The 23,080-nt window shown below is 45.2% G+C and overlaps 1 protein-coding gene across 12 annotated transcripts in view; it reads right to left on the bottom strand.

The window, feature by feature from the left end:
- Positions 1–5,421: 5,421 nt before the first annotated feature.
- birc6 (baculoviral IAP repeat containing 6) overlaps positions 5,422–23,080 on the bottom strand; it is a 155,574-nt gene continuing 137,915 nt past the window's right edge. For all 12 annotated transcript variants that reach the window (XM_083775501.1, XM_083775510.1, XM_083775512.1 and 9 more), the window contains 4 exons: positions 22,160–22,237; positions 17,222–17,410; positions 8,122–8,256; positions 5,422–6,970 (listed from right to left, as the gene is read on the bottom strand). In XM_083775501.1, coding sequence (XP_083631627.1) covers positions 6,791–6,970; positions 8,122–8,256; positions 17,222–17,410; positions 22,160–22,237 — 582 coding nt within the window. In that variant the 3' untranslated portion in view covers positions 5,422–6,790. The remainder of the gene's footprint in view (positions 6,971–8,121; positions 8,257–17,221; positions 17,411–22,159; positions 22,238–23,080) is intronic.

Below are 23,080 nucleotides of genomic sequence, written 5' to 3'. Positions count from 1 at the left end.
GACAGATGCGCGGTGCATTGTGGGGGGAAAAGGCATCAGTGCGCCGGATCGGACGCACCCGGCCAGGGACCGTGGTCATTTTACATACGTTTTCATGCATTTTTATACTTTAAAATAATATAAATGACCTAGCCTAAGATTTAGACTCTCGTAGAGGTATTTTTCGATTCTGACATCATGTCAATGTTGTAAAAAGTACTCACATTTTGTTTTACTTAAAGTAAAAGTATCAATACTGCAATGTACGCGTAAAAGTCTGGTATTCAAGATCTACTTAATAATTTATTACACAATAATTTACACAACTTATCAAATAGCCAAAGTTTAAATAGGCCAGGGCAATTGTATTAAATAATCCGAAAATGATAACAACTAGAACTGCACTCTGTCGAGTGCCTATATATTTGCTTGTTGCACACAAGTGTTGGGTAACTAACACTACGTAACTTAATATAGTACGTAATATATTACCGGAATACGGTAACTTGTAATATAATACATTACTTAACAAAAATTAAGTAATATGTAATATAATTATTCTAAAAACTTTCTGTATTTATACTGCATTACTTTCTGCATTACTTTCTGTCTCGTTGCCCGTGGCTCTGTCTTGTGACATTATGTGACAACTGCAGAAGTTAAAGAATTACGTATTTCCGCTCCCCACTAATAGTTCTCAGGTCTGGTGTTTGACCTCTTTTTTTTTCTCAGTCGTGTTTTCAAATGGATTTGGCTAGGCGGCCGTTTGGCCTCGCCTTATTGTAGATACGCCACTGGTCTACGCAATGTATTTATAATTATACTAAATATTGAATTGTTCGATTTGAGCATTTAAAAAAAAGTAATATACTATGTAATAGTAATATTAATATATTACTCTTGCTCAGACAGTAATATGTAATACAATATATTACTTGATAAATTAAGGTAATAAGTAATAAGAAATATATTCCAAATATAAAGTAATATACCCAACACTGAGTATGCCATGGCCTACTAGTGCGCAAGCAGAGCATGCAAGTAGGCCTACTCTCTGTAGACCGCTACAAACTTCTCAGCCTCTCTGTGAAAGAACGTTTGCAATATTGAATTAGTAGGTTTAGCTATATATTTGCTACGTACCTTGCTTTGGAGGAAAAAAAGTAGTATTTTGATTTTTGAAGTATTTTAATGATTACTTATGCCTGTTATGGCAGTGGTGTCAGATTACATACATGTATACATAGGGGCATTACCTTTAGTCCACCCGACACTGAAACATGTCATCGTTACGTCACCATCGATAACCAATTATACACTGGCATTGGTACATATATTCATCACGTCATATGCTCATATGTCTATATATATATATATATATATATATATACGTATATGTCTATATGTATGTATATGTAATTTCTGAGTTGATTAGTGGCATAATGTGGTTACTCGGGTGGTTTGATGTGTATGTCCCTTTAATCCACCCGACACTGAAACATATCATCATTACGTCACCAATTATACCCTGGCATTGGTATATATCTTCATCACGTCATGGGACATACGCTTCGTAGCATGACGGAAAACATATCTGCACCATCTGCGCCGTGCCAGCATATGACGTCATATCATATGCTGCTAAGGGACATACGCATCGTAGCACCTGACTGATAACATTACTTGCACGCTCTGCTTGCACAACTAGAACTGCACTCTGTCGAGTGCCATACTTGCTTGTTGCACACAAGTAGGCCATAAATGGCCTACTAGTGCGCAAGCAGAGCGTGCAAGTAGGCTACCGTAGACCGCTACAAACTTTCAAATCTCAGCCTCTCTGTGAAAGAACGTTTGCAATATTGAATTATTAGGTTTAGCCTTGCTTTTGGAGGTAAAAAAAGTAGTATTTTGAAGTATGGTAAAATCTTCTAAGGAAATACAGTACCATCGTTTTAGAAGTGTCCAGTCGGGGACTGGTTAAATAATAGGTGTGGGATTGCCATGGAAAACAATTGGTTGAGGCAGAGGCTGGAAATTGCACAGGTGAGGGGGGTCCACTGGCATTTCAAACTGGCCCCTGTAAAAATGTCCCGTCCCCCCCCCGCCCCCCTATTTTTAAGGGGCGCTGGCCTAGCCCCTCCTATGTCCAGCTTTGATGGTTTGTGTAAACACAAGTATTGTCTTAACACAAATATTGAATGCCATTTGACAATGAATGGCCAGCTTTGAGTGTTTGTGTCGAAGACGAAGGTGTGGACGCAAATTGTGATTGGCCGGAATTTGATGATGTATGATAATAAGAGCGCCACTCACTTCACACGGGAGTGATTTTTCTATACGGTACATATTTCCCTTATTTTTTAACCATGATTTCATTTTATTTATTTTTGCATAAAAGTCTTAGTGCTTTTTCTGTTTCCTCTTAGACCTGTACTGTCCTTGATCTGTACCCATTCTACAAATGTTTTTAAATCAATCAGTCAATCAATCAATCAATCAATCAATCCATCCATTGTATTAAATTCATGAAGTTACAGATAATGCGCTAGGAAGCGATGTGAGCTTGTAGACGGAGTAGTTATTTTACCACCATGTGACAGAGTAATTAGGGTCACAATGGTTTGTCGTAGACTGCAGAGTTATCTATATTAACAAGTGAGAAGTTGTCACGTGGCGCAAGGGAACTAGCCAATGAAAAGATGTGCGCATGAAAAACTGTTTATTTATATATATATATATATATATATATATATTATATATTATATATATATTTACTATATATACACACCGGTATATATACAGTGTACACAAACCGTATGTGCCCCCAGATTTCAACCAGATGTCAACCTATATCTTCATTGGTCTACTCAGTCACTTTGTCTCTAGCCGTCTCAGTCAGAGGTGGGATGTGGACAGTTCAGAAACCCACCTACCAGTTATATTATTGGAATGCAGGTTTGGACCTTTCAAACAAGATTTCAATTTTTTAAATTTTATTTTCTATCAGTGCATAAACAACGTCTTCCATTATAGCATTCTAACTTTCCAGGAATAGAAAGCCTGCAGTTATCGATCGATGATGTCACTCATAGGCAGGTTTATGAACTGTCCACGGCCCTGCTCTGAGGGACAGACCGTTTGAATCTAGGTTGAAAAAGCGTGAAGTGGTCCTTTAACCAGCATCTATATATATCTGGGGAAATCCTTTGCTGAAAAAAGCAGATACAAGTGTGGCACATTATGAGCTTGTAGGTAAGCTATTTTCAGCAAAGATATGTAATGTAGAGGGAAAACTGAAAAGACACTAGTATAGAGCAATGAGGGACTCTGCTGTGGCACATTATGAGCTTGCAGGTAGGCTATTTTCAGCACTACCTATAGTCCCGTACTCAAGTTCCCTCAGCCTTATGTTCACCATATTGTATGTTTCCTCATCCCAAATTAGGCCCTATATGTTGCAGTGACTGCTTGTCATTAGCCTACTTGTCAGTCAGTCACTGTTGTTACACAATCCTGGCTGCCCATCACCATTATAAAACAGCTGCATTTTTACATTCTAGAGAAAAAGTCTCTTGTGGTGGCTGTGTCATACACAGATTTCACTCCTATCAGTGTACTGCCTGTATGATGCAGACACTCCTAGAGACAGGGTTAGGGTGAGTGACTAAGCTCAGTGTTTTGAGAGGAATACAATGATTCAGAGCCTGCATGGACAGAAGCAGGGTGCATCTCTAGAGCTGTTCTCAGCTTTCCTTAAAGCTCAGTCTGCAGAGCACGCGTTTCAATCTCTTTTCCATCACTCTCTGTCATTCTTCTTCCTCCTCATCTGCCTCGGTTCCCTCGTCCTCTTTGTGCTTGACGCCGAACAAGAGTGCTCTCGAGCATGTGCTCAATTTCTTCACAGGCCTGAAGGTCTCACAGACCAGACAGATTTGGAACTCCTTTGAGGGAAAACACAATGCACCAGGTGAATATACGTCTCTGATTTATTCTCGCGCACACCCAGGTCTTATTTACTGAGCTGCCAAGGACATAACGCAGTCGGACCGACGAGAGCTATTCTTCAGTGCCAACAAACAAAAGTTCTGCTTGTGCAAGACATGCTGACACCTGCAGTGTTGCAGAGGCTGTTTGATGCTAAGGCCTGTGAGGCAGACCTTTACATCTATGCCTCACAACCACAACAACACTCCACACAAATACTTCTGACATTGATATTGTAGTGTGAGAAGAAATCAATTTTAACAAATCCCATGTTTGCATCTTTTATAGCTATTATATAATTTGTGACTAACACTCACAAATGAGTGTTAGTCAGTTAGTGCACAGGATGATTAGAAGACCGTCATTGTTACTGTGTGAATTATGTCGGCTTTGAACCCTCATCCAGTCTTGGCATCCTGTTCTTGGAGGTTCTGTAACATTACGTCAGTGTTGTAGCTACAGGCTGAGCTGGGCTCTTCAAGCACAATTTATACTTTGTCGTACGATGATGTCACTCACCGAAAATAGCAGATCTACAAGATGTGAGCATGTAGAGCAGCTATTTTCGACCATGGAGCATAAACTGGGCAATACTCCACACAGCATATTTTCTTTGACAACCACCCGCTAAAATAACCTTGCAAACAGTTGTCAATTCATGCTGCAAGAATACAACCAGTACGCCGGTATTCCTGTCATTGCATTATTTATGCCCAAGTAAAAGCTGGATAGTGTGAGACGGTGGCTTAACGAGGTTGCACCATTTTTACAGCTTTGACCCAAGCTAGTTGAATGGTGTATTTAAGTGTATATTGTTCATAAGCAAAAAAGCTGAACCAAAGTCATCAGCTAAATGCTAGGGGGAAGGGGGTTGGGGGCAAAAAGAAAAGTTTCATTGAACATAATAGATGCATGAATATGACTGTAGTGAAATTAAAATGTGATTTCTGATTTGTGTAATATACACATTTACCATATACTGTAGATATTAGACAAACACATCTACTCTCCAGATCTGTTAAATTATATTTCCCTACTGTACTGCATTAAACCATAGCCAAAATATAGGCTATGGTAGGCTTAATACTGTACTTTTGACAATGTTGCTGACTTTAACCTATATAACTTTTACTGAAAGCATCTCCATGTATTTTCCAGTAGCTCTCTGGGCCTCAACTTGGCAACTGAGTTAAAGCAAAGGTGTACAATGAATAATGTATACTGGGTGGGTTAAATCAGACTCGCATCCCACAAGCTACTTTCTCTTTATTCTCCACACCATAATCCCAGTGAAGCAAAGCTTGCTCTACAAAAGTATTTTCTGGCACTTTCATCCTGCACTGGGAATTTTATAGCACTCATCCTGCCGAGCGGACTGATACCGCGGTTTTCTTTATTTCTTATTCAGGGCTCAAGTTGTTGGAAAAACGCAGAAAGAAGCATTCTCACAACCAAATCCACATTTTCAAGCTCCATTTAATGTCCTAGCAAAAGGAGTATGTGACTGTTCTGGGAGTGAGTAAAGTAGAAAGTGCATTTTTTGTTCACTGGAATCAACATAATAAAAAAAGATCAAAGCAGTTTATGCCAGACGGAGCTGAATTATTAAGTTGTAGAAATAGCAAATGAATCAGTAAAAGGTACTCGTTCAGAGTATTTGGTGGTATGGTGTAGATCAAAGGCACATCACAGCTTTGTATCTCACTAGGGATTGTTGCACACGCACAGAAAACACACATACACATGCACAAGCCTTCATATACATATCCCGTGTGCATCTTAAGCATGAGTTATACTTGGATGCTGCACGCAGATGCCAGACACCGTTAACGGCTGTTCTACGAGCTCAGAACGCGTTGCAACGTGATGTGTCGTGAGCTTGTGTATCTGCGATTTTCGGTGTGCAACTAAGTATAAATCAGGCATTACAGTCTCTTATGATCTACACAGTCATATCAATGTATATATCCGGCCAAAGTAAAACAGGTTGCATTTATTAAACTTGCATTGAGAATTAGTGACGCAAAAACGTTTAAAAATAAAAGGTTATCCATAGCATTGATTTTTTTTCTGAACAGCCCGTGAACAGGATAATGTCATAGCATGTAGGTATGTCCAACTCAGCCTTTATTAGAAGTGTACATGTTCCCGGAGAAAAGTAAGAGAAGCAATGGGCAACCGGGAGGGTATTTCTTTTTCAAATTCAGTAAAGTGTATGCATGTTGTGTGTTTTTTTTTCTTTCTCACTTGTTTTTTAAATAGTTTCCTTAAAGAATGACCAATATATTCTTGGTTACAACTGTCCTCGCACTAACAGTCCAAAGAACAAAAACAAAAAAAATAAAATTAAAATAAAAAGGAAATTAACATTCAGTAAACATTCTTCTAAAGGTAGTTTCCCTTATATAATCTGATTTCTCTCTGTCATTATGTATACATAAACAAGTTTAATAACATACCAATCAGTGGTTATTTCACAATTGGAAAAAAAGCACAAAATGTTTTACACTCCTTTACAGGTAAATAAAAGTTTGTTTTTCTCGACTGTGTTTTCCATAAGGGCATAGCATAGTTCAGAGTTTGACTTTTTTTCCGTCAGGTGTCATAAGCAACGTTTCACTTTAGTCTCATTTTCCCAGATCCCCTCCTGTTTTCAGCTATTACATATTTAGATTCTTACATACAAATATTGACAAAATGGTGGCTTGTGCTTCAAAGCCGTCAAGTCTTTTCAATTACGATAGTAATAGTCATGAGGAAGAGGTCGCTGCTGGGAGGGAATGGGAGTTGCTGGAGGAGTAGGCAAGAGGGAGAGATAGCGCGAGACCTATAGCTGGCCCTCGCCGCAATGGCCATCTTGGCTGCCACTTGGCTTCTCCGCATCCTGATTGGGTAGCTCCTTGACCATGAGGGTGGCGCTCTTCTCTGATAACTCCTCCCCGTCAGGCTCCAGGCCCTCCGGGCAGGGCAGCTTAAGAAGTTCTTCTCGTAGTTGGGCTGTGTGCCTCTGCATGGGGAGACAGACAAAGAACAAAGAGTTATCCACTGGTTCCTATCCGAGTTGGCCATGGGTAAGTCATAATATATATATATACTCTGTATATAGAGTATATATCTTGTGTATAAATTAAGTGGACCAAGTATGCTGACTAAGTAGCTCGCTCTAATCAAGCAGAAAAGGCAGAAGAAGTTGACATTTATTAAGAATTCAAGCAGTCTGCAACAAAATCCCTCGCTCTGTAAAAAGATAATCTCTACACATCTGAAAGTTCGAGCCAAGAAAATAAAAAGTTAAGTTGTTTAAAACGTAGTTGTCAGGAATACATTCTGCACACAATTAACCCATTTAGACATGAGGATGATTCTGCAAATCATGTCATGGACCCCTAGAATTATATGTATTTGGCCTCCAACCCCCATCTCAAAATATGTTGTTCCAGGGACACCCCAGAAGCAAAGATTTGAGTTAAAAATGTTCGCTCTGATGGGATATATTCCAAATTTGCGCCACATTTCACAATTTTTCAAAAATAGCAGACCTACAAGCTTGCAGCTATGAGCTGGTAGATCTGCTATTTTTCAATAGCGAAAGTATAACATACAGTAATCCTTAAAACACCAAAAGGGGTTCCGGCCCAAAATGGGTAAAAACAGCACAACCGCACTTTCTATACCCTGGATATCTCAGGAATACATATTAATTAGATACATGTGGCATGTTAACTAAAGATTGCAAATGTACTGTAGATACCGCTACATCTTTGATAAGACAATAAACAAAACACAACAGGCTGGAAATACAAAGCATTGGATGTCATATTGGATGTAGGCCTATCGTTATTCTGAATCTCATTAAACACTTTCGCCCTGGGCCTGTCATTATAGGTGAAAATGTTCAATAAATGTATATCTACATTTTTCAAAAAACATCTACAAGCTTGTTGATGGACTATTTTCCAATAGGTTTACTATAACATATGACATATGTACGCAGCAAGTTAAAATCAAGGTCATCTTTTAGATCACAATATGAATGCTCCCTTCTGTTTTGGAGGGCACCTCCACATCCCCGTAGGCTAGACTGTGCTCCGAGGTTGGGGTGCACGATGTAATACAGCTACATACACTGCATGTGTGTGTGTGTGTGTGTGTTTGTACCTTGAGTGCAGCAGCGTGGTGAGACATAGTGCGGCCGACTCTCTTGTCGCTGCTGTACTGCTGGATGTCTGCGATCCACTCCTCACACTGGGACATGATCTCCACCCGTTTCAGGTAAAAGTGCTTGTGGATCACCTGTCGAGCACACAGACATACAGGGTGAATTAGCATTAGAGCAGAGATGGACTTCTCCTAGCACCTCCATTACTTTGAAAGCCAATGCTTGTGTTTATCTACGTTCACTCATGCAACATCTAACCATTAATCATCATATGGATGTGTACTTCCCCATTTCTATTAACTAATGGTGAGTTTTCATGATGTAGAGGTGAACTGAGGATACCCAGTAGTGTAGTGAGAATCATGAAATGTACATCTACAAATAAAATAATAAACGCATTATTATTATTACTGTAAATGCATGAGGTGAAAATGGAATCTCTCTCCCCCCACACACACACACACTAAGCCTCATTTATACTCCATGTTGCAATGCATTGTGAGCTTGTAGATCTGCTATTTTCAGCAAGCAACATACTATAAATAACTAATAATTATTTGACTGTAGATAGTCAGTTGTTGACTTAGTAGGATTTCTTTTTAAGAAAATGAATAAAATAAAATAAAAGTAAAGTAAAAAAATGAATTAATCATCCTCATTGGTACTACACTAAAAACTTGGCTTCCCATCATGCCATCCCCCCTGTAACCCAACATGCACTATTGTAATTGTAGAGCATGTTGCAGCGCCACTTGAAAGTAGGTCACCCAGCAGTATTGCAGCTGTCCGTAATCATACACTTAAAAAAAACTTTTGAAGAGTGGCAGTGTTTTCAGTGTTTTCAAGGTCTGTGGTGTTCACATCTGAGGTGAGGTGGTGGGTACAGAGTGGAAGTGGATTGGATCGATTAGCATGCACGCTCCAATGAGCAAACCAGCAGGAGACGGTGATGAATTCAGTGGAAGCGAAAGAGAGTTATGCAATGGTGTCAGAGTGTGTGTGTGTGTGTGTGTGTGTGTGTGAGAGTGAGAGAGAGAGAGAGAGACAACTGCTGTGTTTAGCTTATTTTGACAGCTCCACATTTTGTCTGATTTAAAAAAACACATAAGACTGCCAATCAATGCACTAGGGCAAATCAAGATGTACGAGTAAATATTCATTGTTATACATCAAGTCAAAAACAGGAGACAGGAGACAATTCGACAGTCCCAGGTAGGAAAAATGAAGCTGTCATTTAAAAGAGATGAAATTCACAGTTGAAGCACATTGAATTTGGACGTTGGTCATAAATAAGGACGGAAAAGAAGGACCGTCCCTGTTGTGTCAGCAGGAGGTCGAGAGAGAACAAGCCACAAGTTCACATTCTGCTTGCATCCTGCACTGCATGTCTTCGTCTCTTCCGTCATTTCACTGTCGCCACAATATAGCGCCTCTCTTTATCTTCCCATTGCCGAGGGGCTTATCTTCCCATTGCCGAGGGGCTTGTGAGCATTTATTACTGAGGGACTGGCATCATAAGACCCCTGCTGTGAGCGGGGCCCTCCTCGACAGTACGCACACACACAAAAACACACACGCAATGAATTATGTCCATCAACCAGACAACCACATCCTCTCACCCGAACCCCCCTACCCTACCCCCAGCCTCCACGCACTCTCGCCTTGACTTCCTAGCAACGGTCGCCAGGGCGGACAAATCAGTATGCAGTAACCACTCGTCAATCCGTTTCATATCCATTGTTATGGTGGCGGAGAGGGGAGATTAGTTATTATGGTGGCTTTTTACCAGGATCAGTCTGAAGAGTAGCACGCTGAGAACAAATGGAGCTGGCCGACTGCCGTAATCACTTTCTCTCTTTCTGCATCCCCCTCTTCCCCGGTTCCTCTTCAACCCCCTCTCTCTCTCTGCCCTCTCCTTCTCCCACTACCTATTATTCCTTCCCAAACCATTGTATCCCCCCCACCCCTACCACCCCCTTTCCTGGTTGAGTTATTTCTAATGAGTTGCTCCCCACCTGATTGCTGGGGAATGCTTCAAGGTCACAAGGATGGGGGGTAAACACAGAAAGAAACGTTGCTCCTGCCGTCACAGACATTTACAAACAGAGAGCTGTCGCTCTCTCCTTCACAGCCATTTACAAACAGAGAGTCTTCGCTCCCGCCTTCACGTCCGTTTACTAACGGAGAGCTGTCGCTCCAGCCTTCACCGCATTTACAAACAGAAGTGGTTCCACAGAGAAAGAAAATACTTGGTACAGCAGTGCTCAATGACAGTGGGGAAGAGTTTCACACAATTGGGCTTTGATGCACACAGCCCCTGGAAATGAGCTTTTGGACAGAAGTTAATTTTGTGCGTGTTCTGCCATCATTCTGATTCTGTCTTCCAATGCAGGTGCATCTTTGGTCATCTTGCTTTTTCTTGCACAGACAGTGATATGATCTGAAATAAATGAGTTATAAAGTCATATATTCCTGACAATATGCGTGTTCACAATTAAAGGTAGAAACATTTAGGGGTGGGGGTTCATGTGGCAAGGACACTGCCCCTGTGACTTTGTGGCATTTGGCTGCTCCCATCGATCACAGCATGGACAGCGCAAACGCCGCCATCAACATAAGTGCCCGGCGGATTAAAACCGCTCGACAAATGACCTTTAAGGAGATGTACAGTACATACATGTGTAAGACACACAGAGGCTAGGAGGACACGGTAAGAGAACACGTGAACGCTTCTCTGATCATATACATGCAGTCACACACAGACGTGGTCTGCTGATGGAGTGGCCCGATTGACGTATAAACCTAGTGACCTTTGAGGTAATGCCATCCACTCATTATACCTCAGGGCCACGGAGGGACCGAAGATGGACACAGAGCGTACAGCATGCACAGACTCACTTATCACACCAAGGGTCAAGGGCAAACATGAATCATGCAGCCATTAAAACAGCACTTTATCTTGCCTTTTGTGTATTCCTGTCGTGGCATGCTGCAGCCTGAGCTACCGTGCCCTGCTTATCCTGACCACAACAGTGAACCTCTTCACAGCTCAGGCTTTGATAGTGGATCAGAACCATTTCACAATCCTGACAACCAGAGCAGGGACAACGGATGGTTCGGGATCATAGATATACAAGTAAAAGTATCATAGATAGGTCAGGAACACTACCTACTTCATTGATATGCATATCGTAACAAACTTCACATCAAACGTTTGACGCAGTGTTAGTGTAATATTAAAATGATCATGATAACATTCTTTCTATTCTACCTTTATCTGGCAATTTGCCTATGCTTGTTTGTCAAAACGGGAGCTTGAATTTAGTTCCCATGGCACAAAAATAAGTAAATCAACAGAAATGCATTGTCAAATAAGTGCCATTTCACAACCAATGCGGTAAACTCTGTAACTGTTATTTCAATGTCCTCTGCAATAAGCCTCTCTGACCCACTTATGACGTGTGTGTGTGTGTGTGTGTGTGTATGAGTAAGTGAGTGAGTGAGTGAGTGAGTGAGTGAGTGCCAGAGAGAGAGAGAGAGAGATCTGCTTTAAGTGAGGCATCAATGGGAGGCAGAGGAGAGAGGGTAGCATGGCGTCCCAGCTGGGTCCAGGCCGTACAGCAGATGGAACAAAGCCGGCCCCTGGAAAGCCAGCCGCTAGGACACTAAGGACAGGGCCAAACAGTCAGCTTCCATTTACTCTGAGCTCCACACCATGGGCCAGTCCTCCCATCTGGTTGGGTCATGTGAGAGCGAGGGAGTGACAGAGAGGCAGGTGGATGAAGGGAATAGAAGAGGTACGTTTGTGTGTGTGTGTGTGTGTGTGTGGGGGGGGGGGGGGGGGGGGAATCCAGATTTGTCTTCTAAAATGTTAAGGGGCTGAATGACAGACGACATTTTAGAGATAGGCTGGCTTGGGAGACTAGGGATCTTAAAACTCAATATATGCTCGCTCGCACAACGTTGTCACTTGCCAACGAGAACTGCTCTTCAAATTAGCGTGTCAGGCATCAGACAGAGACAGAGACAGAAGATCAACAGGCATTAGACAGAGGCAGAGACAGAAGGTCAACAGCGGTGCATCTGGTAGATCCGTAGCCAGACAGAAAGGTTTCACTAGAAATCAGGCAGAGCTGCATAGCGGTGACTAAAACCTGTTGGCATTCTAAAGGGCAAATGGCTTACATCACTTCTGACTGACTGATGATGCCGATGGCGCATTACAACAACCAGAGACATTAAGGCACCATCACGCATCTGGGCCATACAGCAGAGAGCGAGACATCTGGGCCATACAACGGATCCGGAGAGAGAGAGACATCTGAGATATATGATCAATTTTCTTTCGGTCCTGACCCACACTTCATGACCATAGGTGAGAGTAGGAAGGTACATTTCTCGGTAGGCAGAGAGCTTTGCCTTCTAGCTCAGTCAGCTCCCTTTCCGTCACCAGAGTGCGGTACAGCGTCTACAATACTGCTCCTGTACAGCGTCTACAATACTGCTCCTGTACAGCGTCTACAATACTGCTCCTGTACAGCGTCTACAATACTGCTCCTGTACAGCATCTACAATACTGCTCCTGTACAGCATCTACAATACTGCTCCTGTACAGCATCTACAATACTGCTCCTGTACAGCATCTACAATACTGCTCCTGTACAGCGTCTACAATACTGCTCCTGTACAGCGTCTACAATACTGCTCCTGTACAGAGTCTACAATACTGCTCCTGTACAGAGTCTACAATACTGCTCCTGTACAGAGTCTACAATACTGCTCCTGTACAGCGTCTACAATACTGCTCCTGTACAGAGTCTACAATACTGCTCCTGTACAGCGTCTACAATACTGCTCCTGTACAGAGTCTACAATACTGCTCCTGTACAGCGTCTACAATACTGCTCCTGTACAGAGTCTACAATACTGCTCCTGTACAGAGTCTACAATACTGCTCCTGTACAGAGTCTACAATACTGCTCCTGTACAGCGTCTACAATACTGCTCCTGCGGCTCAGATTCTCCGGCTCCATCATGCCCTCACTCGTGAACAAGACCCAGAGATACTTCAACTCCTTCACCAGGGGAAACGTCTCATTCCCTACTTGTGTTTCTAAAAATGTTAAAAGAATGTGTAATGTGTAAGTAAGACTCCAAGTACACACGTGACGTGTGTGCATCTCTGTGCCTGGCTGAAATAAAACCCGCCATTAAACACGGTCTGCCCTGCTCCTCCCTCTCACATCCCAGCTGTCGGATGCCTAAACTGTGCTGGCTCTAACGTCTCGATGCATCGACGCAGGGATGTTACACAATAAGTGCAGAGGCTGACCACAAGCGCTTTATGGATATTGTGTTTGTGTGCCATCACTTTATACAGCAATGACATTGGCCTTTTTGTTTTAGATTTCAAAATGCTCTTTGCGGTGCCCGACTGCCCATGCCACTTTGCTCGACGAAGTGGTAAACTGTCATTGCGCCGCGCAAGCCATTGCACATAATGGGTTTTAAAGTGCAGCGGTGCCGTTGCCGCATTCAATGTGAAAGTCCCTTTGAGCATACAAGGGTGCCTCCCTGCTGTCATGCAGTAATTCTTTCAAGCTGTTGTGTTGGAAACTAAACTTTTTGAACGAGCTCATGTCACAACCAAGTGGAGATGACAGACATCGCCGTGCAGCAGGCCAATGATATGATCAGTTATTAATCTGTCATTAATCTTGCCGAAAATATACTAATCTACAAGCTCTGAATGTGTTGTGATGCAGGTGGTTTCAATAAAATACTGTAAGTATCTGACTGATCAGGATCAGGTCATTTTTGGTGACAGTATTTTGGAGTGAAAATCATCCTTCGGTGGGCGATCGGCATCATCGGCCCACCCCTAGTATACACATAATTTAAGTTGTTTGGGCATGTCTTTTGTTTCTTATGTACTCTCCTTAGCATATTAAATGCGCAGGAGCCTGGGGAACTGCCCATAGATCCGAAGTCCCGTTAGTCCGAACATGCATTAAGGTTGGCGAACATGCACTGCTCCCGTGCTTTCGGTTATGTTTAGGTTAGGGTTAGAGATAGGGATAGTAATTTCGGAACAATGAACCTTCTGACTAATGACACGGCACCGGAGCCTGCCGGTTAGATGAACAGAAATGGTCTGCGCTAACTTGTGACGATGACTCAAGCGTACCTCTCCACCCACCTGCCCGAGGCCATCGCAGGCCAGTGGAGGGATAGAGTTCAACGCCATCACTGTTGCGGAGCACATATTATCCATCACATACACACCTGTCACACCTCTAAATCAAACGAGTGGCCGCTGGTGACAATATCAAAAGGTGGACTGAACCATTAGGACCTGATGGAGATTATGTGGATATCCCCGTTCTCTCTCTCACACACACACACACACACACACACACACACACACACACACACACACACACACACACACAGCGAGGTCACATCCACTCACCTCGAACACACACATTCACACATGCAGGCTATACGCACACTAAAAATGGAAAATGATCTATATTTCAGCAAGCGACCTGTTGTCACTAATTCCACCCGACAATCTCCGGCTGCATAATTCAAGTCTGTACTCTATTCCTTATCTTACACTCTATAAATAGCACGTGCAAACTTTAGACTCTTGCACACACCAAAAATATAATGTGGTCTTACGGTGGCAGACAACCCCCCCCCCCCCCCATCCAATCTCATGCTCACGTGGGCAGAAACGCACAACGCTGAGCTAGCGGCATCGTCGACACGCAGACAAGGAATCTGTGTGTGTGAGTGTACATCTGAAAGTGCTGGGTAAGACAAGACTCTCGCCGAGCCTGTTAGCAGTACAAATAGCTCCTACTGTCCAATATCTTGACAGCAGAGACGGACAAATAATCTAACAGTGAAAATACTCAAGAATACAGAATTTGGGTCACTGATGGAATGAATGGCTGTGAATTCATAAGAGAGGACCATGATAACATGTTCTTGTCAATCTTTTTGTAAGATAAGCCATTCCTCTGTGTGTGTCCGTCTACTTGCAGGTGCTGAAGGGGCAGCAGAGGGAGGAGCTTGTAGGAGTGTGTCACACAAGTTTAATTGAATTTCGGGGGTTGTGCGTGCAGTGCACGTGCACAAACAGAGGATTCCTCAAGCAGTATTCCTGCCACGTCCCCTTCCCCCCCCCCCCCCCCCCCGGAACTCCTGCTCCAACAGCCCATTTCACGATTGGGTCCCATCTGACGTCACAGCTCGTGTGGCGTGACAGAGCCAGCTATACTCTGCCAAGACATCCCAGAAACTTCATCAATGATGCCTCTTCCGCCACTCAGTGTGGAATTATACCGAGGGCTCATGACGTGACTGGGTGTGCATGTGGCGTCGGTGTTCGTATGCCTGTGTGTGTCTCTCTCTCTCTGTGTTCGTATGCCTGTGTGTCTCTCTCTCTCTCTGTGCGAGAGAGAGAGGACCTCAGACTAATAATAGACTCCAACTCTGAATAATGTACGTCCGTGTTAAATCACAAATTCATCCGACCCGGGACATTTTGTACACACACTGCTCCAACAGTCTGCAATGTACTGTATGCATTAATAAAATGTGACTCTTTCAACTGGGCGTCTGAAGAAAAAAAAAGACACTTTGATGTGAATGAAGCTGTAGAACGAGGCCAGTATCTTGTGTTTTATACACAAGTCCTCCAGGCCCGGGACCCAAGCTGGTACCCATAATTCAGTCCGGGTTTCATTCGTTTGGAGACAAAATTGTGTACAAGAGGGGAAAAGAGACTGAACTATCTGCACCATTAAGTTTATTTGCACCCCCAACAGCACCCCTCATTTCTCCCAACCAACATAATCCACAAATACTTTGAACAACCTTTCTCACATAGAGTACAACCACGCACGCCCACAAACACACGCACGCACTCACAAACCCCAGACCAGGTCTGATGATTCAGAGCCAGCTCTATAAAAGACAGTTTTATATTCTGCTGGTATCAAGAGCTCCAAAGGCACACAATGAGAAGGGTAGGGAAAATAGGCAGGAGGGAAAATTGATTGCAAGATAATCACCCAAGGGAAACGTAAGTGTGTGTGTGTTGATGCGTGTACGCACAGCGCATCCAAGAGAGAATGTGGAAGAAAGTGAGAACAGTGTGTGCGACTGGCTGAAACAAAGAAAGATAGCAGGGAAGAAGAGATGGACAGCCAGAGCCAGCAGAGACAAGAGGTGTCAGTACAAATTCTGTATATAAATATAGTATGCACCTGTGTGTGTGTGTGTGTGTGTGTGTGTGTGTGTATCCTGTCGGTAGCCAGAGTGACCGGCTACATGCAGGCTATGGATGGGGAGTCAAAGCTGAACTGGAGGAGGAGTTGTTCCTTCCCCCCACATATGCCCCGGGAGCCTGCCTGAAACCTAATAATATAGATTAACCTTTCCTTTTAGTATATCGTCTCTTTCTCTCCGTCTTCTATACCTCATCATATGTAGTTACCCTGCAGTTCTGTTTCTTCCAATTAATTCCTCACCACGCCTGGCTCTTCCCTTTCTTTCCCCTCCCTCACCCTCTTCCTCTCTCTCCATCAGTCCGTCTCTTCCCTCTCTCAATGTACATCTCTGCAGACTACGCCCCCCCATCACCACCCACTCCTCTTCCCTCTCTCTACATTTCTGGAGGCTGAGTGAGTAAGTTGACTGATCGCTATCCCTTGTGTGCTATCTGCGTCACCATGGCCTGTGTCAAGGACGGGAGGAAATCAAAAGATGGGGGTGGGGGGCCCTCCATCCACAAGATATCATGCACCTGAGAATTAATAAACAGGAAAATGTATTATCCGCCCGTGACCCACTGGTACCATCCTCAGCGGGGCGCGGCAGGCTTTGTCGGCGAACGCATTGAGTCACGTGTTAGGGGGCGATTATTATTCTGTATCCGGAACAGAAGTGTCTGAGCATGCGGTATAAAATTCGACAACATGAATGGAAGAGGCTCAGAAGCTATGATATCAAAGACATCGAGGACTTCAGCTTCAGTACGTTGTAATGAAAGGGGGGAGGCTCAATGCGACTCAGGGTTCTGCTCACCTCTTTGAAGCATGGTGAGGGATTCCGCATCTGTTCCAGCATGGCCCACTTGACGGTGGCCTGCCGGATGTTGCCGTCGTACTCTCGGGAGCTCTGGGTGCCGCTGGGGGTGCCGCGCGAGCGCTCGTAGCCCGGCTCGTTGAAATAGGGCTCAGCCACCAGGATCAGAGACTGCACGGACACCAGCACCTGGAGGGGGGGGAACGGGTGGGGGGGGGAAAGGTCATTACTTGCGCAAGCAGAGCGTGCAAGTAATAGTTTTCATCCAGTGCTTCAATGCGTATGTCCGTCGTAGATGCGTTTGTCCCGTGGCAGCGTATGACGTAATGATTACTTGTGCTTGATATGGCCGTGGTGTCAGATTACATACATGTATATATAGATAGGGGCATTACCTTTCATCCTCCCGACAATAAAACGTATCATTACGTCACCATCGAAAACCAATTCCACCCTGGCATTGGTACGTATCTTCATCACGTCATATGCTGCTACGGTACATACGCATCAAACGGGGCATAGGCATCAAACGACCCAAGTAACCACAGTATACCGCTAATCAGTTTACAAATTACATATACAAATATACATTTCCTTTAATCCACCAGACACTGATTGACATATACGTCACCATCGAAAGCCGTCACTCACAAAGTTTGTGCACACACACCAAAGCCTGGACATAGGAGGGGGCTAGCGCGGCAGCGCCCCTCAATTCTATTGTGATAATTTAATAAAATAATGCAACCTTATTTTGGGCTTGTCATTATAGACAAACAACATTTAAAAAAATGTGATAACTAGTGAAAATAGCCTACTGCATCTACAAATGTGTGTTGAGCTTGTATTTCTGTCATTTTCACAAGTCTTCCATGATATCGTTATGTAAGCTAAGTGGTTAATCAATTTGTTGATATATGAAACCCTAACCAATAAGTTTCTCGATTATTCTAAATAATCTATAGAATACTCGCTAAGAAATCGTTGCAGCCCTACAATCGTTGCAGCCCCGAAAGTGAGGAGCGAGGGAGTAGGGGAACAGTGGGGTTTGTGTGTGCGTGTGGTTGGGGGGTGGGGCAAAGCACTGCAAGGCATACAGAAATGAGCTTGGCAGTGCCGAGCACTTCAGGCAGCATCAGACAAAAGCTATAGGAATGTTCTGGCACAGTAAAAAAATATCCTTCAATATATCTTTATTAACGGCCCAATTAATGCCTCAGACCGTCTCAAGGAGACCAGAGACTGGTCTCTCTGTCTCGGTCACTTCATCCACCCCCACCCTGCCTCTACATCCATCTACCACCCCCACCCTGCCTCTACATCCATCTACCACCACCACCCTGCCTCTACATCCATCTACCACCCCCACCCTGCCTCTACATCCATCTACCACCACCACCCTGCCTCTACATCCATCTACCACCCCCACCCTGCCTCTACATCCATCTACCACCACCACCCTGCCTCTACATCCATCTACCACCCCCACCCTGCCTCTACATCCATCTACCACCCCCACCCTGCCTCTGCATCCATCTACCACCACCACCCTGCCTCTACATCCATCTACCACCCCCACCCTGCCTCTGCATCCATCTACCACCCCCACCCTGCCTCTGCATCCATCTACCACCCCCACCCTGCCTCTACATCCATCTACCACCACCCCCACCCTGCCTCTACATCCATCTACCACCACCACCCTGCCTCTGCATCCATCTACCACCCCCACCCTGCCTCTACATCCATCTACCACCACCACCCTGCCTCTGCATCCATCTACCACCCCCACCCTGCCTCTACATCCATCTACCACCCCCACCCTGCCTCTGCATCCATCTACCACCCCCACCCTGCCTCTGCATCCATCTACCACCCCCACCCTGCCTCTACATCCATCTACCACCCCCACCCTGCCTCTACATCCATCTACCACCCCCACCCTGCCTCTACATCCATCTACCACCACCCCCCCTGCCTCTACATCCATCTACCACCCCCACCCTGCCTCTACATCCATCTACCACCCCCACCCTGCCTCTACATCCATCTACCACCCCCACCCTGCCTCTGCATCCATCTACCACCACCCCCCCTGCCTCTGCATCCATCTACCACCACCACCCTGCCTCTACATCCATCTACCACCCCCACCCTGCCTCTACATCCATCTACCACCCCCACCCTGCCTCTACATCCATCTACCACCCCCACCCTGCCTCTACATCCATCTACCACCCCCACCCTGCCTCTGCATCCATCTACCACCACCCCCACCCTGCCTCTACATCCATCTACCACCACCCCCCCTGCCTCTGCATCCATCTACCACCCCCACCCTGCCTCTACATCCATCTACCACCCCCACCCTGCCTCTACATCCATCTATCACCACCACCCTGCCTCTGCATCCATCTACCACCACCCCCACCCTGCCTCTACATCCATCTACCACCCCCCCAACCCTGCCTCTACATCCATCTACCACCACCACCCTGCCTCTACATCCATCTACCACCCCCCAACCCTGCCTCTACATCCATCTACCACCACCAACCTGCCTCTACATCCATCTACCACCACCACCCTGCCTCTACATCCATCTACCACCACCCCCACCCTGCCTCTACATCCATCTACCACCACCCCCACCCTGCCTCTACATCCATCTACCACCACCACCCTGCCTCTACATCCATCTACCACCACCCCACCCTGCCTCTACATCCATCTACCACCCCCACCCTGCCTCTACATCCATCTACCACCACCACCCTGCCTCTACATCCATCTACCACCACCCCCACCCTGCCTCTACATCCATCTACCACCACCCCCACCCTGCCTCTACATCCATCTACCACCACCACCCTGCCTCTGCATCCATCTACCACCACCACCCTGCCTCTACATCCATCTACCACCACCACCCTGCCTCTACATCCATCTACCACCACCCCCACCCTGCCTCTACATCCATCTACCACCACCCCCACCCTGCCTCTACATCCATCTACCACCACCCCCACCCTGCCTCTACATCCATCTACCACCCCCACCCTGCCTCTACATCCATCTACCACCACCACCCTGCCTCTACATCCATCTACCACCACCCCCACCCTGCCTCTACATCCATCTACCACCACCCCCACCCTGCCTCTACATCCATCTACCACCACCACCCTGCCTCTGCATCCATCTACCACCACCACCCTGCCTCTACATCCATCTACCACCACCACCCTGCCTCTACATCCATCTACCACCACCCTGCCTCTACATCCATCTACCACCACCACCCTGCCTCTACATCCATCTACCACCACCACCCTGCCTCTACATCCATCTACCACCACCCTGCCTCTACATCCATCTACCACCCCCACCCTGCCTCTACATCCATCTACCACCACCACCCTGCCTCTACATCCATCTACCACCCCCACCCTGCCTCTACATCCATCTACCACCCCCACCCTGCCTCTACATCCATCTACCACCCCCAGTCCCCCACCCTGTCTCTACATCCATCTACCACCACCACAAATTTGTAATAGAATAAATCTTTGTCTTCGTGTAAGTACTCAATTGGGGAAGTTTCATGGTGATAACAATCTAATATAGGTATGGTTTTGCACACTCAATTCATTATTAACGTTCCAATTTTGGAGACCTGGTTCATGGACTAAAAACCAAAAAGATTAGGAACCAACTGGTGGAAAATAACTGACTTATTTCAAATTCCACCCCCGCTGCCTCTTTCTCTCCAATTGAACAGCCCCCCCCCTCCCCTCCCATTATCGATCTAGCCGACACTAACTAGAATGATAATCAATGCAGACATCTCTATGAACTCCCCAGCCCTGCAAATGAGGGAATTATTTAAATGAAAATAAATAAAAAAGCGAAAAGAAAAAGCAGAGAGCCATTTCCAAGGGCTTTGGCTCACTTGGCGCCAGATCAATATACATGGAAAATGCCTGTTTGTGTCTGCAAAATGACAACACGTAAGATGGAGTGGAAGTGACTAAGAGCACGCTGTGCCAGTGGGTGGGGGAAGCTGCTTAGGTTGCACACAGCCTTTTTTAAGCACATAGAATGAAGGATTTATTGTTTGCGAACAATCAGAAACACCAAGGGGTGGTTTTAAATATATCCGTTTGCATTAATGTCCTGTCAACTCTGAAACGAACACCTGTGTGTGTGTGTGTGTGTGTGTGTGTGTGTGTGTGTTTTCTGAAAGACAGCACATGCATCTCTGTGCTCAGCTGACCACATGCACAAATAAATGGGTGGAAGAGAGATCCCCCATTTCCTAGTGTCCCCCTCCTTGGGCAGGCCTCAGCTCTGGAGACTTAGAGATTTATAGCATTATTACCCTGATGGATGCAGCCCTCCGTGCATGCACCCCCACTCAACCTCCTCCCTGTCTGTCAGCAAGCCTCGGAGACACCTATCGCCAGACTCCTTGCCCGCCAGCTCACACCTGTATTAGGGCTGATTTATGTGTAATTGCGTGCCGCTGTTGTACACCGAAAACGGCAGATCTACAAGCTGACAACACGTTGCAGTCGTCGTAACAGATAAGGCGTAAATGAGCAGCGCAGAGAAGAGACTCATCATGCTGCTAGTCTTACGCCGTGCCCCAATTGAAAACAATTCAAAACATATGCTGGCTGCGCTCAGATAAAACTAACAAAAAAACTAACAAAAAAAACCTTTGGTGGACAAACAGCCGAAAAAAACGAGGGGGCCTAGGATAGAGCCCTGAGGGACCATGGTCAACTTATTATATCAAGATGCATGTATACTGCCACCAAGCCACATTACTAGCTCAACTGCAACGACGATACTTCACGAGAACTGTCAAAACACTGAACCCATTAATAAAGGGCCCTGAGCAACGCTGAGGACGTGTGCACTCCTTTTTCTCACCTGTAGAAAGCTCGAGGTCTGTGGGTTCCATTTCTCTTCTGGTCTCCCATGCCAAGTGTTGAGGATACTTAAACATACCTGGATGAGACAAAACAAACGTGAAAATGAAGCACGTAAACCAATGCACTTTACTTGTCAGAGGAGATTAAAACGTCAACGAAAAAGAAGGATGACCAGTGCCAGGTAAACATCCTCAGGCAAGACGCTGCTCGCAATCCATCTAACCTTCCCTCCCCTTCCTCCGTCCGTCCAGCCATCCATCTACCCAACCTTTAGTCATGGGCCTAAAGACCGCAGGGTCTGGCCGCTGGCGGTGCCTTTGATAGGCCGAGCCTAGAGTAATTCTTATAGCAGCTGTCTGGGTCCATTATGAAAATAGATGTGGTCTGTCAGAGGCTGCTTAATGAGCAGCAGCAGATGTGAAAGGCTCCAGCACCTTTACTGAAACGCACCAAAGGAAGATAGTCAGGGCCAGAAGGGAAGAGCTATACATACTAGAAGAACATGTCCTGGGATGAGCCTTGAAAGACGCCCACTCATGTCTAAGTGTCAAATCAGAACTTGAGCAGTCTGGATACGGTGCATGGGGTTTATTTTACACTTCAACGTGACAATCTGCCACGACTGAAAATATATATAAAAAGGTAGATTCTGGACAACCAATTATTTTCAGGCGGATTTTTTAGCCTGCTTATCTCGCTATCATAGTAGTGGTTGGAATTAAACATGCGGTTTCAATCACTCTCCAGTCTCCAGGTGCTGCCAATCCACCAAAACCAGTTCCATTCGTGTGAAATCATGTGTCGCATGATGGTTTTAATGCCGTTTCATAGTAAGCTAAACTGAATATTTAGTTTTTCTTGGCATGACTGGCATCAGTGAACAGATAATTGGCCTTTACAAAGCCACACTGGTACACTT

This window comes from Protomyctophum parallelum, assembly GCF_964188405.1.
Source record: "Protomyctophum parallelum genome assembly, chromosome: 10".
NCBI classification, from domain to species: Eukaryota; Metazoa; Chordata; class Actinopteri; order Myctophiformes; family Myctophidae; genus Protomyctophum; species Protomyctophum parallelum.
The sequence above is the reverse complement of the archived record's forward strand: the minus strand, read 5'-3'. Positions and strand labels throughout refer to the sequence as shown.